The sequence below is a fragment of the Mustela erminea genome, chromosome 1 (assembly GCF_009829155.1).
Source record: "Mustela erminea isolate mMusErm1 chromosome 1, mMusErm1.Pri, whole genome shotgun sequence".
Taxonomy (NCBI): domain Eukaryota; kingdom Metazoa; phylum Chordata; class Mammalia; order Carnivora; family Mustelidae; genus Mustela; species Mustela erminea.
Window position 1 is genome coordinate 88,475,639 of NC_045614.1, and position 15,772 is coordinate 88,491,410.

The 15,772-nt window shown below is 41.1% G+C and overlaps 1 protein-coding gene and 1 long non-coding RNA gene across 8 annotated transcripts in view; both read left to right on the forward strand.

Moving 5' to 3' along the window:
- Positions 1-15,772, forward strand: part of COL6A5 (collagen type VI alpha 5 chain) — a 147,197-nt gene that overhangs the window by 89,837 nt on the left and 41,588 nt on the right. For 6 of the 7 annotated variants that reach the window (XR_004283198.1, XM_032332796.1, XM_032332819.1 and 3 more), the window contains exons 25-34: positions 468-530; positions 1,982-2,032; positions 2,153-2,188; positions 3,583-3,645; positions 4,913-4,975; positions 5,918-6,043; positions 7,363-7,398; positions 7,516-7,552; positions 11,272-11,283; positions 13,309-13,793. Coding sequence is in view for 6 of the 7 variants with exons in the window: in XM_032332796.1 (XP_032188687.1) it covers positions 468-530; positions 1,982-2,032; positions 2,153-2,188; positions 3,583-3,645; positions 4,913-4,975; positions 5,918-6,043; positions 7,363-7,398; positions 7,516-7,552; positions 11,272-11,283; positions 13,309-13,793 (972 nt within the window). In the remaining variant the exon portion in view is untranslated. The remainder of the gene's footprint in view (positions 1-467; positions 531-1,981; positions 2,033-2,152; positions 2,189-3,582; positions 3,646-4,912; positions 4,976-5,917; positions 6,044-7,362; positions 7,399-7,515; positions 7,553-11,271; positions 11,284-13,308; positions 13,794-15,772) is intronic. The other variant, XM_032332805.1, reaches the window with a different exon arrangement.
- LOC116584478 lies at positions 14,295-15,600 on the forward strand. Its single transcript, XR_004283211.1, has 2 exons — positions 14,295-15,192; positions 15,227-15,600. It is a non-coding gene; the product is annotated as an uncharacterized LOC116584478 (long non-coding RNA).

Sequence of the window (15,772 nt, forward strand, 5' to 3'; positions counted from 1 at the left end):
GCCCTCTTCCCTGGCCCCACCAAACCCAACTCAGAGGCCCTTCTTCTTGGCTGCCACGGGGCCCTGAGTTTATAGCTGCCTGTCTAATCATCTCTCTTCCCAACCACACTATTTTTGGTGAGGGCAGGACCACGTCTATCTTGTTCGACAGTTTATTTTCCAGGAGAGTAAATACGTGTCGGATGGGCAAACACATCAGCCAGTGAATCGACTTGCCCTGGAGTAGATCTTCCGCGCTTTGCCTCCTCCTTCCGTCCTTGTATCACATGGGGAAAGCAGTGCTTGCACACGGCCTTGGGCTGTGCTGCTCTTCCCTACTCTCCATTGGACACATTGTCACTGGTTTCCTACACCCCATCTCCTTGTTGAACCCTCCCTGAGAGGCTCGAGTCTCCCTTCGCAACTTCCTGTGGTAGCAGCTGGGTTTGATTTTACTGATCTGAAGCTCTTCTTGTCTCACTCACTAGGGAGAACCTGGAATTCTTGGAGATCCAGGGCCAATGGGGCAAGTCGGACAGAGAGGAAGACAGGTATGACATTTTAGGACCCTTACCTTTCCACTACTCCAAGTGCTCAGTTCTGTGGTAAAGACAAGGGGACTGATGCCATCAGCCTAAGCACCTGGGGTATTGAAAGATATTTTAGGGCCTCCTAGGAAGATGCAGGGGACATACTCCCAACCTCTGCAGCTCTCATTCTGTAGCTAGTCTGTCTGTTAAAGCAAGGGGAAACAGCTAGAGGGAAAAGGGGCACACAGAGAGGATAATGGGTAAGTCACAGCCGGACATTTCAATATTTTCACAACCGATACAGCCATATAGATGCATGGCGGTTGAAAAACAGCACTACCCACATCTCTCCCTGTCTTGCAAAACTCTAGGGCAACAACAAGAAGACGGGGAGTAGAGCCAAAGAATGAACCAGTTGTTCTAGTGGCTCTGGACATACCAGCGTCTCTGTCCATGGAGCAGCCAATATAGGAAACATTTTTCCCTTTCTTTTCGAAAATGATGTTTATTATAAATGTTACATGTAGAAACTGTAGAAAATTTACCAAGCATAAGAGATGGGAAATAGGGGAGAAAAATTAACCATCATCTCACTATTTTGAAATATATGTTAACATCCTAGAGATAACCCCCCAAATTGCTCAATTTTCCCCTTGTACCAGTATATCATGAGCATATTTCCATGTCATTACATTACTTTTAATAGCTTCAAAATATTCCACTGAATGTATATACCTTTCATTTGGCCAATCTCTTGCTATTAAATACCTGACTTGTTTTCATTTTTTACTGTCATAAACAGCATAGCAATGAACATTCTTGTATCTAACTAAATTTGGGGGCAAAAATCATAATTTCTATGTAGAAATTTCTAGAAGTAGCATAACTGGTTCAAAGAATATATGCCTATTTAAGTGAGGCTTTGAACTCTTTCGCACAGTGGCCTCAGGAATATTCAAATGATATACGCCCTCATGTGTTATGTAGGAGAATGCATGCTTCAGGGCACCCACACCCACAGTGGGTTTTGTCATCTTCTTTTTTTGATCTTTACCAATTTTATTAACGAAAAATAGCATCTCCTTACTGTTTCAGATTGCATTTCTTTGGTTACTAGTGAGGAGGACATTTTTTCATATGTTTATCAGCCGTTAGCAATTTTGCTTTGGGGAAATTCCTCAGCCATGTCCTTCCTTTCAATCAGCTCCTAATATTCCAGGGAAGTAAATGTCACTGACTCCCTTGGTCCTGACTGGTCTTCCCTCTGTTTCCTACAATGTTTGCAGAGCGGAGCTGGCCAAAGTACCAGGGCACATAACAAGAAGTGAGGAAAACCCAGCAATGCCCAGAGCACAAGATCACTGATAAGGCCCCCTCTACCTGGAAGTCCCTAGTGCTTATCTCCTGCTACCAGTATAGATTGCAATTAAATTTCACTTTTGAGAGATTAAAATGAACCGGTATGTTCACAGGGGGATTACGGCATCCCAGGCTATGGTCAAATGGGACGAAAAGGAGTAAAGGTAAATATGGAAAGTAATTATTTCTTTAACTGACGAAACAAACCTAAATAATATAAGAAGAAATGATCGTACTGCAGGAGTGGCCTGTTGATCCATTATGTTCTCTTCTGTGAATTGTAGGGCCCAAGAGGATTCCCTGGAGATATGGGTCAAAAGGTACTGCGCATATGACCTTGTTTTGAAACTACCATGATCTTAACTTTCTACTTGAGAATTAAGGTTAAAAAAAAAAAAAACCAAAAAGCAAAAAAGCAAGACAGTTGTTTTTCCAGGGCTTCATGAATAAAAGATGATACTTAACTACTATGGATCTTTAAGCTGGAAAAGACTCTCCTGTCCTTCATTGTCTGATGTCCCTGGTCTTGAAACTCTACCTCTAGACCTCCTCTCAAGTCTAGTCCTTCTGTCCTCTTGATTTCTCTGCCTGGAGAAACTCATTTCAAAGTCTTGGCTTCAGCTATTGCTGTTTGTTCTTTGTCATTGTGGCCTTTGCTTCCCATTGCCTGGAAGGTGGCAACATTCTTCTCATGGTCTCTATTTCCACCTTCTCCCTGCTTCGGTTAGTCCCAAACACTGCTCTCACTTGGTGTCTTCCACAGTGTGACATACACATGTTCCTCTCCTGAACAATTTCCAGAATTCCTCATTGCCTCCCAGATTGAAATCTGGGACAAATCTGGAGAGGACAGAACCTCTGCGTTCTGTCACCAGGCACAACTTCCATTTCCATCTGAGCAGCTCCTGTTATGTTGTTCTTATACACTGGAATTCTGGATTGAGATAGATAAATTGATTTCTTTCTTTCAAGTGTCCTATCCAGAAGAGTGTCTCCCAATAGTTGGTCCTCAAATTAAAATACAAAATATGGCTTACAAGAAATTGAAGTCCAATCAAATCAAATCAACTACAGAAAAGCAGCCAGTTTTTGAATCTTCTTAAAAGTGTTTTGAATGGTTGAAGTGCCAGAAGAAATTCTTTCCTTAACTAGAGAAGAGTGCAAGAGAGACGTATATAAATAAGTGTTAGGACAAGAGTTCTCTTTGTAGAAGACCAATTTTCTAATTTACTGATAAAAGGAGAAAGTTAGCATATTTCAGTTTAGGGATAAACATGAAATTAGTTTTTTGATAAACAGGTACTAAAATTCATTTCTTACCAAGGTCAGAGTAAATTTTTTTTTTAACCTTCAGCTTTTTCAGAAATGATTCATGAATTTAGGAAGTAATTAATTATTTAGTATTTTCTATAGTTAATACTCCATATGTTTTCCCGGATTTTCAAGCATTTTTTCTTTTAGATGTTTTAAAAAATGATTGGGTAGACATTGCCTTGATAATTATTGCATAAATATTTGTATTCTTAGAAAATTAAAAATAGTTTGGAGAATAATTAAGTTTATCAATGACTGAGTTCCAAGCAACAGGAGAAGGTGACATTTAACGTTTAAGATACAGTATAGTTATAAGATCAAATAAGTTTTAGAGAGAATTACTTTTATTCTTTCATAGCAAATATTTTAATATATTGATTCCATATATCTGAATCTTTAGGGTGCTGTCGGTGATCGTGGAATTCCTGGGGGCCCTGGACCCAAAGGATTTAGGGGATTAACAGTAAGTGGCTTATAATTCCAGAAATAATAAATGTTTCTTTGGAAGACCCTGGCTTTTATTTGTAATAATAAATGTGGATTATTGATCTAACCCAGGGGCATCTGAAATGCCATTCCTAGGCTGTGTGACCTTTACCACACCTTTTCAGAGTCTCTATTTCTGTAACATGAGACTTGAACTTGACACCAAAGATCACTTTCAGCTCTAAAATTCTATGGTTCCATGAATCTGAACTATTTTAAAGATTTATAGATTGATAACTGGCTGTTCCAAGAAATGTCAGTGCCTTCCAATATTTTCTAAGGCATATATTAAAGTCCAGAATATTAACCCTGAGCAGAAATGCAGCTGACATCTTCCCACTGTGTCCCTCAGAGTTTTCTGACAATTCTACCACCCATGACCAAGGTCATCTCAGGCATTCATTTTAAAGAAGGCTGTTGAGATCTTCTAATTAGCCAAGTGTAGAGTAAAATATTACGGATTTTTTAAAAAACAAAATGCTGAGACAAGCATCTTTTTACTTTGAAGCGGGAGTGTAATATCAGTGATCATTATCAGCATGAAAGAGATGCAATTCAACAGCTATTTTCTGGATAAATTTCATTAGCGTCCATATCCATCACCTTGAAGTATGGGAGTGACACAGCCCACCCGTGTCCTCTTATGTATGTGGAGAATTATTTTTTGTATTGGATCCTTTGCAGATAAGAAGTTTTTAATTAGATCTCTGTGTGCTCTAGTATATTTGCTTTTTTTTTTTTTTAGCACCAATTCTGGTTTATGACTAATTCAGATCTATTGCACAGCCAGTGCCAGAGCAAAGTATATCACTAAATGGAGAGGCTAAGAGGAAAAGGGAGGTTTTCCAATGGTTAAGAATGGCTATTTACATTATAAGTAAGGAATTTACTTGACTTGAATTAATAGTTGCTTTCTTTAAAGACATTTTTTTTTTTTTTGGAAGGGATGCTTGGGTGGCTCAGTAGGTTAAGTGTCTGACTCCTGATTTCATTCATAATCAGTTCATAATTTCAGCTCATAATCTCAGGTCATGGGTTCAAGCCTCACATCAGGCTTGTGCTCAGCCCTGAGTCTGCTTGAGATTCTCACTCTTCCTCTCCCTTTGCCCCTCCCCCAGATCATGCACTCTCTAAATAAATAAAATCTTTAAAAAAGTGTTTTTGAAGTAGAAAGTATCATTAAAACTGAGGTGGTTTCCATGGATATAAACGGTGTGGAAACTAAAGCATGTTCTTATCTGCAGCTCACTGTAGGCCTGAAAGGTGAACAGGGACCTCCAGGACCCCCGGGCCCTCCTGGACGGAGAGTAAGTACACCACTAGAACTCAGTAACCTGTGCTCGTTTTTAGGGTGTTCCCCGGAGGGGCACAGTTTTCAAGTCAGAGCACTGGTTCCAGTCCAAGTTCTGCTTCTTGCTAGCTGTGTGCCGTTGGGCTGGTCAACCTGCTCTCTCAGTTTACTTCTAAAATGGGACAACAGATCCTGTCCTACCACCTCAAAGGGTAGGAGTGAGGACCAGATTCTCAAATATGAGCACTCTTTGTGACTGATAAAGTTCAGTGCAAATATTAACTATTACTGTTATTTTTTTTTACTCTAGTTTTAAAATAGGAATGGGAATATGGAAGGAAGCTCCATAAAGGTCTCCTGGTAAAGTTTAGCATGCAAGACAAGTTGATAGTTTCCCCAGTCACTGCCGTTGCCTCCCCATCTTCAAAATGTGGACTCCAGAGACATCGGGAATTATAACCGCAGCTTCCTACTATGATTCCACTGCAAGAAAAATGTCACCTCTGGGAGCATTCCCCTGCAGAGTCAGGCCCATCTCCCAGTGATGAAACATCCATATCTCTATTTCAGTGCCTCTCCTGTTATCATAATGATTTATTTACACATCTCTATCCCCTGATGAGCATAGTTAGGTAAGAGCTAAAAGTTGCCAGCACCTGGGTTTGTGTAGAGGTGTAGGAAGCATTGTGTATAAAGCAGAGAGACAGTCCATCTTGTTCTGTGCACCCTGAGTGTTTTGTGACTACCTGGAGTTCTTCAACTTGGGACCTTAGAGAGAAAACAAAAGCACGGATATTTTGTGGATGACAATAGAATGAGAGTCAACTGGCTATTAAGGGTTCTCTAATACATCTTTTTTTTTTTCTTTCATGTTAAAGAGCTGGTGAATATGTAGTCCCCTGGGTGAGACTTAATCTCTGAGCCATGCTGATCTGGTCTGAATTGATTTCCTTTTCAGATTCTGGAGATCTATGTGGGGGTCGTGCATCTTCCCAGCCTTGTGCTTGGTCCTACTGGTCCACTAGAGCCTGGTTTCACTGTCTCGGGCTTGCTGCTGTACCAGAATGTGACTTCTCCATCTTGGGTCTGCTGGTCTGCTCAAATTAGATCAGCTTCTTTGTCTTGGGCTCTCAATCCTCAGCCTTTGCTTAAGAACTTGAAGTTCTTTTCTAACTTGGTCCTTTAGGACAGATGCTCTGGAGCTCTGATCCTCTGTAAGATGTGGGCTGCCTCCTCTATTTATTAGCCCAAAACTGTTCTTCTCTCTGTTTTAAATCAGTGCATTCTTTTCTGTCTTCCGCCATAACCTACGAAAGGAAGGATGAGACTCTGCCCCTCTCAGTCAGATATGTAATTTCCTGATTCTAGTAGGAAGAATCTGTGCTCCCAGTGGGTACAATTATGGATGCGACAACATTTCTGGATAACACCAGCACCACAGAATGGGCTACCTCAGCATTCAACAGACATGTAACTGTTTATTGAATGGATGGATGGGTGGTTGGATAGAGAGACGGATGACCCAGTTGTCATTTAGAACAGGGGTCTTACACAGACATCCCTGGTTGAGCTTCTGAGGCCAATGAAATTGTACAAATGTGAGCCTGTAATAGCATTTTCTGGAGCCAGCATACTAGCATTCACCAGTTCCCCCAAGAGATCTGTGTGCATTGAACATGTTAAGAACTGCTACAAAGAAGAAGCCTGATCCTGAGAAAAGGAAGTAATAAGGGGAGAAAAGTTCAAGCTGTGAAGAAAGTATTACCTTTCTTTATTTGTTTATTTATTTACTTATTTATTTTTTAGGAAGCTTCCTTGATTCATTTCAGCCAATTACATGTACTCCTTTGTTTATGACCTCTTAACATTTATGAACTTACTCTTTGTGTAAAGCTCTTCTTTTGTATAATGCCCATTTTGCTGCGTAATTATTTCTGGTTCTTTCACAAATGTAGAGGTTTTATGTTACCACCTTGCATTTTAAATTCCTTGATTCATAATACATCTGTACCTATGAATTCTCAACAAATTCCTCTCCCTGTGGCATGCTTTGGGAAGCCTGCGGTTTACATTTCAAGTTTTCTCATGAGAAGTACCTTCTAAGTGTTATATCCTTAGTACAAACATCTTTAAGAAATACTTTTATTTCTTTACTTCTCATCTTGAAAAGTAATTCAGTTCACTCTGGGCAGACATTAGCTTAACTGATCCAATACTGAAACAAAGAAATTTACACTATTGATTTAAGTGGGGAAATAGCACTGTAATCTACCAGTTCTGGAATACTTTAACCATTCTCTGCCAGCTGTATTTTTAAGAATGAGGTATTTTTTCTTTACTCTTGCTTTGTCACTAAAGACTCCAGATCACATCCCAATAACTTGCTCTGTTTTGTTTTCCTAGGGCATGAAAGGCATGGCAGGGAAGTCTGTATATTCCGTATGTATCTTCTTATTCACAAGTGAAAACCTAACCAGTCCACTGACCAATAAATATGGCCACTTATAGGTCCCTGTGCTCATGTTTCTGTTCTCTTTCTCTTTTTTTTATTTACAGCAATGTGATCTGATCCAGTTCTTGAGGGACCATAGTCGTGAGTATCTGTGTGTCATTGGACAAGGGAGTCTATGGATTGGTGAGGGCACTTAGGATGAGTGTGGTGTGGGTATGCAGAATCAGTAAGCTGAATCCACTGGTGGCATGTGCCCTCTGTAACAGCTTTGTCCTGAGTACTTGCTGTAGGAAGAGCTCACATCAAAGGTGTGACAGGAAGGGGTATAAGTAAAAGCCTTAAGAAGTATGATTCAGGGGCGCCTGGGTGGCTCAGTGGGTTAAGCCTCTGCCTTCGGCTCAGGTCATGATCTCAGGGTCATGGGATCGAGTCCCACATCGGGCTCTCTGCTTGGCGGGGAGCCTGCTTCTCTCTCTCTCTCTCTCTCTGCCAGCCTCTCTACCTACCTGTGATCTCTCTCTGTCAAACAAATAAATAAAATCTTTAAAAAAAAAAAAAAAAGAAGTATGATTCATATAGGAGAGAAATGTGCTTGTGGGAAACAAATCCAACTTAAATGGTATGTAAATTAGCTCACATGATGTTGTACAAAGGTCTGCAAGGGCCTGGTGTTCAAAGGATGAACATGGAGATTTGTGTTTAGTCAGTTAGTTACTTAGTAATAAAGTCTCTTTGGATGGGGTACTTGAATCCAGTTATGGGGAAGTAATGGGGGAGTGGCAAGAGAATATTTTGTGCAGAGGAATAAAGCAGGAGTCAACAAATATAGAGTCTTTGGTTAGGAAGAAGGGGAAATGAGGTAGAAAAAGACCAGTGATCTCATCTCTAACAATTTATCCTAAGGAAATAAAAAAAAATGATAGGCAAATATGCTTGTCGAAATACTATTCATTAGAGCAAAATGAATATACCTGTAGACTATTTGTACTTAGAAAATAATTGGGTTATGGTACATCATCTTCTGATCAAATACTAAGCAGATACTGGTTTTTTTGAAGACTCTATCAGAATATGAATAATATTGTCATTAAAAAGCAGAAAATTAAATTGGATCCTCATTATTTTTATGTATAGGTAAATATTTACACAGAAACAAGCTGTCAAAGCCAAAGTAGAAAAATGTAGCCACTTACTTTGTTAGAGTGGTAGAATTTTAAGTGATCTTTTTTCTTGCTTCCATGTTGACTTACAATGATGCTTATATGATCACTGTCAGAAGAATTTAAGATGGGAGAATTGAAGAGACTTTACTGAAGGAACTGGATAAAGATGTAGTCATTGCAAGTATGGGGTGAGGAAAGAATAAAAAGAAAAACAAGTTTGAAATAAGTACAAGGCCAGAGCGGGAGAGGCTTATTATCACTGTGGATGAGAAGGCAGGAGGAACTGTGAAGGGAAACTTGCTTAGTGGGAAAATAGGATGACTTTAAATATTTTAGAGGTAGGGGGATGTTGTGTGAGCCCTAAATGAAGTGATCTCCAGGCAGCTAAATAAACAGACTGTCATAAAGGTACGGATCGAGTAAGGGGACTGCAGTGTTGAAGTCACTCACACACTTGTGGTCCTTGAGGCCACAGGGATGGGTGAGGTCCTAAGGATGTAAAACTACAGAGAAAGAAACAAAAATCCAAAGGATGAATCCAGGAAGACATCTTAGCAGAAAGAGTGGGGCCAAAGTACAACAAATGGCACTGCAAAGATGGGGAAGTTCCTCATATGTCGTAGTTTGAAAAGAAGCAGGAAAAGGCCAAGGAAGAGAACATTCAAATGAAGGGACCCCTGTGGAATATGTTCCTTGAGAAGTAGAAAGGCTGTCCAGTACCCAGAGGAAGTGAGAACCAGGGCCTGGGCTCCAGGAGGAGGACAGAGGGAGAGCCATTGTAGGGAGGGGAGTTGGTCTCAGGAAATGAACAGATATCTTCCCAAGGAAGAACAAAGGAGAAGGAAAAAGTGCGGGAGGTAAATACCAGGCTGTGAAGGGTTAGAGACTTGAGGACAGTTTTCCAACACTGAATGAAAGAAGTTAGCCAGGAAATTAGAGGGCCAGGGGACTGTGGGTTCTGTAACCAAACAGTGCTGACCGGGGAGCATGGACCTCCAGAATGCAGAACCAAGATGCCATTTGGGTGATAGGTTTTTAGAGCTAATTCAGAGGGCCTGGCTTTATAGGTGACATCATGGAGGCCCTGGGGGTTGGACTCCTGCAAGGCCTCCTGGTCCACCACATCTGTTCCTCAGTCCTGTAACACCCTAGTCCTGCAACACGCCCAGATCCTGAGATGGTGACTGGGACCCCACCCAAAATAGGGGGGCTAAGGGGAATGCAGAATGCTGGTGGTTGTGTTAGGAGTTAATTGGACAGTTAGGTGGTCAGGGCCAGCGTCCCCAATAAGAAAATGGGGAGCTGGGGCAACTAAGACAAAACCACCCCAGTATCTTATTTTATAGTTTAGACAGGACCACTGTATCATCCTGTCTAGCAGGCTCTGTAGAAGTGACCTTTGCAAGACATCCTGAAACAAAACAATTAACCATAAAACATCGGTCACTATCACAGGTTGAGACAGTTAGTCTCCTAATGTCAGCCCAAAAGACTATCAACACGTGAACAATAACCCAAGTAGGTAGTCGGGTGCATGATCAAAGCCCTGACTGGCCCACCTTAGCAGCTCGTCCACCAGTTGCAAATAAAATAGGAGGGCCCAAACGATTAGAATTAGGGACATAAGTAAAGAAGTGTTTTAGGAAAAATAAACACGTGAAAAGAGATCAAGTGGTTTCCCCGAAGTCAAGCAGCTTTGTCACACTCAAACCTGGACAGGTGCATCTGACTCCAAAGCCCGTGTTTCCAGACTCACAGCAGGTTGCCGGTGAGCAAATGGAGATTCTCAGAGCAAAAGGGATCCATGGCAGGCCTTGAGATGCAGAGGAGGCTGTGGGTTCTGAGTCCCGTCTGTTGGCAGTTAACACCTCAGCAGCCACAGGATTAAGACAGTTCAAAGGTGTTAATAGGGGTGACATGAGAGAGCATGAGCTGTGGGATAGCAGGGTGGAAGCTAGGTTGTTCCCAGTGCTGATAAAATCTTACTATATCGAAGGGACTCGTTTGCTTTTTAAGAATTGAGAAACATTAGCAAGCAAATTGTCAGGCCATTTCTTTCTAAAGATTTACCAACATCTCCCTCAGATTGGTCCCCAACTCATAGAGTAAATCACTTAGAAAAACCAGATGCTGTTTTGCTCAGGAGAAATCCTTTGGGGCTTTCCTAACTCTCCCTAGATACAGAGAGCACTCAAATGCAGCAGCTGTATTTTTAAACAAAGACCAAGGTTATTGGGAAATCCCCACATTTCTGCAGGACAAGAGAGGTTCCCAAGGGGTTCATCTGGGAAGAAAATAAGCCCTCATATTTTAGCCTTGCCTTGCTGAATGACGCTGCAGGCTATAGGAAGAGAGACAAAACAAATTGAATTTGAGATATCTAGCCTTTTAATCAGAGGCTCATCTATTCTACTTCAAGGACAAGTGATCAGTGTTTCAGATTTCCATTGAGATTGTGCTGAAAACTGCTGGCCATGGCTCACAAGGAGAAAAGGTCAGGAAGGTTCCCCATTAGTGAAATTCTGTGTACATGTTCCTCAGGCCTCCAACCTTGGCTTCCTATAATATAGGAATTAGCCTCATCTGTAAGTAGAGTCAAACAAAATATTAAGGTTTGCTGAAATTTTGTTCTAGGGGATTATTTTTAGTCTGTGCCAAAAATATAACCAATTCTTCTCTCTCTCTCTGTTTTTATAGCTTGCTGGAAAGGTGAGTATTCTTACTGTACTGTGCTTCTTGTTGAAGTAATTAACTGCATTCTGACAAGGCCCATTTAAGAGAAACTCTCAGCTGCATGGGAAAAAGGACTTCTTCCTTCTATGCAGACACTTCTATATTGTGATTATGGCTATAGTTGTCAATGTCATGTTTCTACCTGATTGTGAGATGGTGACACCCAGCCCCGATCCCCTTCACACTATTGTGCTTTCTAGGTCTTGTCTCCGTTCACAGTTCAGTCTCTTCACGGAGGAGGTCACGTTACTGGGGAACTCAGGGACGGGGCTTTGAATGACCACATTCTTTTGCTTTGTTGCTGACCCTGTGGACACTGGCTTCTTGGACCGGTGATATTTCCTTTCCTGTCTCTGACCCACACACATCTTTCATTTTACCAAGTGCCCACGTCTTGTACCTTGTTATGGATGATCTTCCTGGGGCCTAGACTTTGCAGTGGGTGTCCCAGGGCACCATAGATCCCTTGGACTCCATTGTTGCTGAAGCAGTTATGTCAAGGTGAAAAACTCCTGGACTTCCAGAAGTCTTCTGAAGTAGACCCATAGGGACTTACTCCAAAAGTTTGAGCTTATCCCCAAATTTGGCATCATGAGCTTTAATTCTGAAAAACAAACAAACAAACAAAAAAACCCAAAAAACTTACACATGTAAGTACCCAATAAAATTTCATGGATTTGAATTAAATTTATCAGATACCCTGCTGGGCCCTAGGAAAAGAAGACAATAAAAATAAACAGAAACTGGTTCTGCTTTCTGGGAGAATCTGTGACAATAGGTCAGTCTTGATGCTTGCCTACCACTTCTTTAATAATTTTTAGTATTAGGGCTAAGAAGGGAAGAATACTTAATTTTTCATATTTTATTATTCATTATTGGCTTTGATATATTTTTCTTCACTGAAAATTCCTTGACTCAAGACATCTCTAGATCAACCTTTCCTCTCCCATCCTATTGCTGAGAACAGTGGGTTGGTGTGTGGGTTATTTAGAGTCTAATATGCTTGGGGACTTAGCCAGATTGAGGATAGTAGAGCAGCCTATATAGATGAGGGTGTTGGTTTTTTAGATAACTGCTTTTTCTCTTCCTATGTTGAGAATTTAATAGCACTTTGAACAGTTTGGTTTGATACATAGTGCAGATTCCCTATGAGATTCCCAAAGTCCAATCATCAGAAGAATATTAGCATTGAGTTGGAAATTACAAACAGTCCCATTTTTATAACAGCTCATTGCAAGCCTGCTGGGGTCCAGCCATCCTTGCTTTCATTTAAAAGCTGACTTCCATGAGGGCCCTGAGGACCCCCCTCTTGGGAAACAGCCTCTTTGTCCTCCAAATGCTCATCAAGAATAGTAGTCACTCTGTACCTTTCAATGGGGCAGTCCTCTCCAGGAAAGAGTCCTTGAGGGCAGGCTTGAATTTCGGTCATCTTTGCATGTATCTTGGTGTATGTCACCTGGTATGTCAGCCAGCATGCTACTGAGTGAATATTTGTTGCCTAAGTGGATGAAAATCTTCCAACTGACTATAGTCATTAGTAGATCATGTCTGAAGATTTTTGTAGACAGTAAACTTTCAAAAAACCCTCAAAGCTATCGTTTCCTTTTATTCATGTTTTTAAAAATTTACTTACAGTAAAACTCATTTTTTTGTGTGAGTTCCCTTTCAACACATGCATAGATTCATGTAACCATCACCATGATCAGGATTCAGAACTCTTCTATGAGCCCAGACACTCCCATCAATTTCTTTATAAATAGCAGGCTGATTGCAGGCTGTGAAGTCTGAGTGTTCATACCACCACATATGGATGCTCTAGACTCATATAACACTTTCATGGGAACAACGAGTTACTTGTGTGTCCCTCTACTGCTGGAGCTGGAGGCAGCCCCTCATCTCCCTAGCCTGTGGTGTGAACCAGCCTCAGCCCTGGAGGGAAAGGCACGGGAAGGGCCTCTGATCAGCAAAATGACTTCATACTTCTGCTTTTCATGTTTGCAGAAAAGTGCCCAGTGTACCCAACAGAGCTGGTATTTGCCCTGGACCAGTCCTACGACATCTCCAAACAGAGATTTGATGAAATGAGGGAAGTCATCAAATCCATTGTTGAAGGCCTTAACATCAGGGAAAGTAACTGCCCAGTGGGAGCCAGAGTTGTTGTAGTTTCCTATGATTCAGGCACCAGCTACCTCATCCGTGGGTCGGACTACCGTAACAAGAAGCAGCTCCTCCAGCTTATTTCCCAGCTGAAATATCGAACCCCCACAGAAGCCCGAGACATTGGTAATGCAATGAGGTTTGTGGCCCGGAATGTTTTCAAGCGGACACATGCAGGAGCCAATGTGAGGAAGGTCGCTGTGTTTTTCAGCAACGGGCAAGTGGCCAGTCAGTCATCCATCATCACGGCCACCATGGAGTTCAATGCCCTAGATATCAGCCCAGCAGTCTTTGCTTTTAATGAAAGGACTTTCCTTGAGGCTTTTGAGGTAAGAACTTCCCTTGGCAACTTCTGCCTGTATCACGTGGTAAGACGGGGATAGCGGGAAGTAGGGTTGGAGGTGGGATAGAGGGTCTGTCTTTTTCTGCAATTTCCCCAGCTGTATTGTTGCCAGGATCCATGAAATCCGGTGTCTGATAACAACAGTAGTCAGAAATGAAGGCGGCCACACATGCTCAGTTCCCGCTCTGCACCAGGCACTGTCCCTAGAACTTTACCTACATGCTCACAGTCCTCTGAAGTGAATGTTGTTGTTACCTCCATTTAAAAATGAAGAAACTGGGCGCCTGGGTGGTTCAGTGGGTTAAGCCGCTGCCTTCAGCTAGGGTCATGATCTCGGGGTCCTGGGATCGAGTCCAGCATCGGGCTCTCTGCTCAGCAGCGAGCCTGCTTCCCTGTCTCTCTCTCTCTGCCTGCCTCTCCATCTACTTGTGATTTCTCTCTGTCAAATAAATAAATAGAATCTTAAAATAAATAAATAAATAAAATAAAAAATAAAAATGAAGAAACTGAGGTCCAGTTTGAGGGACTTCTCCAATTTTGTGCAGCTAATAAATAGTTAAATCAGAATTCCAACTAAGGTGTGTCTGACAGAAGGGACCATGAATTTGGGGCTCTACCAGCCCCCTGCAGATCAGGTGTTTCTCACATCTGTCATCTGCTTGCTGTATCTCATTGACTAGCTGGTCTTAACTTATGACAGATGAGGTTTATGGGCTCTCTGAACCCTAATGTTGTGTAAAACATTTAATGAAAATGAATTTATGAACCCAAGAGAGGTTTGGATCAACAGATACTTATGAGAATCTATGTTTCTGCCTCTCCCCCCAAAACTGAAGAATTTCTCCATCTACTGTTCTACTGTTCTTAAATATATTCAGATTGTCCATGAACTACATGCTGCTGGTGAAGCCATGGTATCTTCCAAGAGGTTATAAGTCTAGATATATACACAAATACCTATATTTCTACTTTAAGAAGAAAAAGAAGCACTCTTTAACTCAAAGAGAATTAATCTGTTCATGACACATCCAAGTAGTTTTTGGGAATAGGAACCCCAGGGAGAGTCACAATAGAAACTGACAGAAAGGATTGTAGGAAGTCAAAGTTTTCTCTATTAAAAATGATTATCTCCCAGCATACTAGATTACTTACTTATTTTACTTGTTATTTTATGGTATGTGTCCCTGCTGCACTAGACTGTAAGGTAGAGATTTCATCTGCTTTGTTCGTTTCTGTGTCCCCAGTTCCTAGAATACCACCTATAACATTATCAACATTTAGTCAGGATTTGTTGGATGAATGAATGAATGAATGAATGAAGATAATATGGTTTATTCCTTGATTTATCAAGGCAGCCTCTAGTCTTTCCATGGGGAACAAGCAAGGTCAAATGCAAAATAATACCCAAAGCATCCAAAGTTCACAAAGTTCACAAAAGAAATAGTAAGGAATGTGGTAAAAACTTTCTGATTATAAGACTGGAACAATTATAAGCATTTTCGAAAGCTCACTCAACACTTTGCAGTAAAACAGGGTGTGGCTTTTCTAACCCTTAACTATCCCAAGGAGAAAAAGGAAAAAACATGAGTATTCTTGTGATTGAAAGATACCTCATCACCACCTAAGAATGATGGGTTTCTTTCATTGTAACAAAAGTATCTGCCTTCCTGGTGCCTCAAACAGAGTAAATGTCCAATAGATAGTTATTGACTCATCGAATGAATAAGTGAATTAGAGAATGAATGAATGCCATATATTGCCCATTTCAGTAAATATTAAGGCAAGAAAAGCAAGGAAAAAACAGATGAAATCAGGCCATGTACTACCAAGAATTTTGATTAGACAATGTTATTTGTCTACTATCTTTGGAAATAAACTTCTAAATGAGAATTTGTGATTGAGGAAGTCCACTTAACATCTGAAAGATGTACTTTCTTCTAAATAATGTTATTGGGATGGAAATAG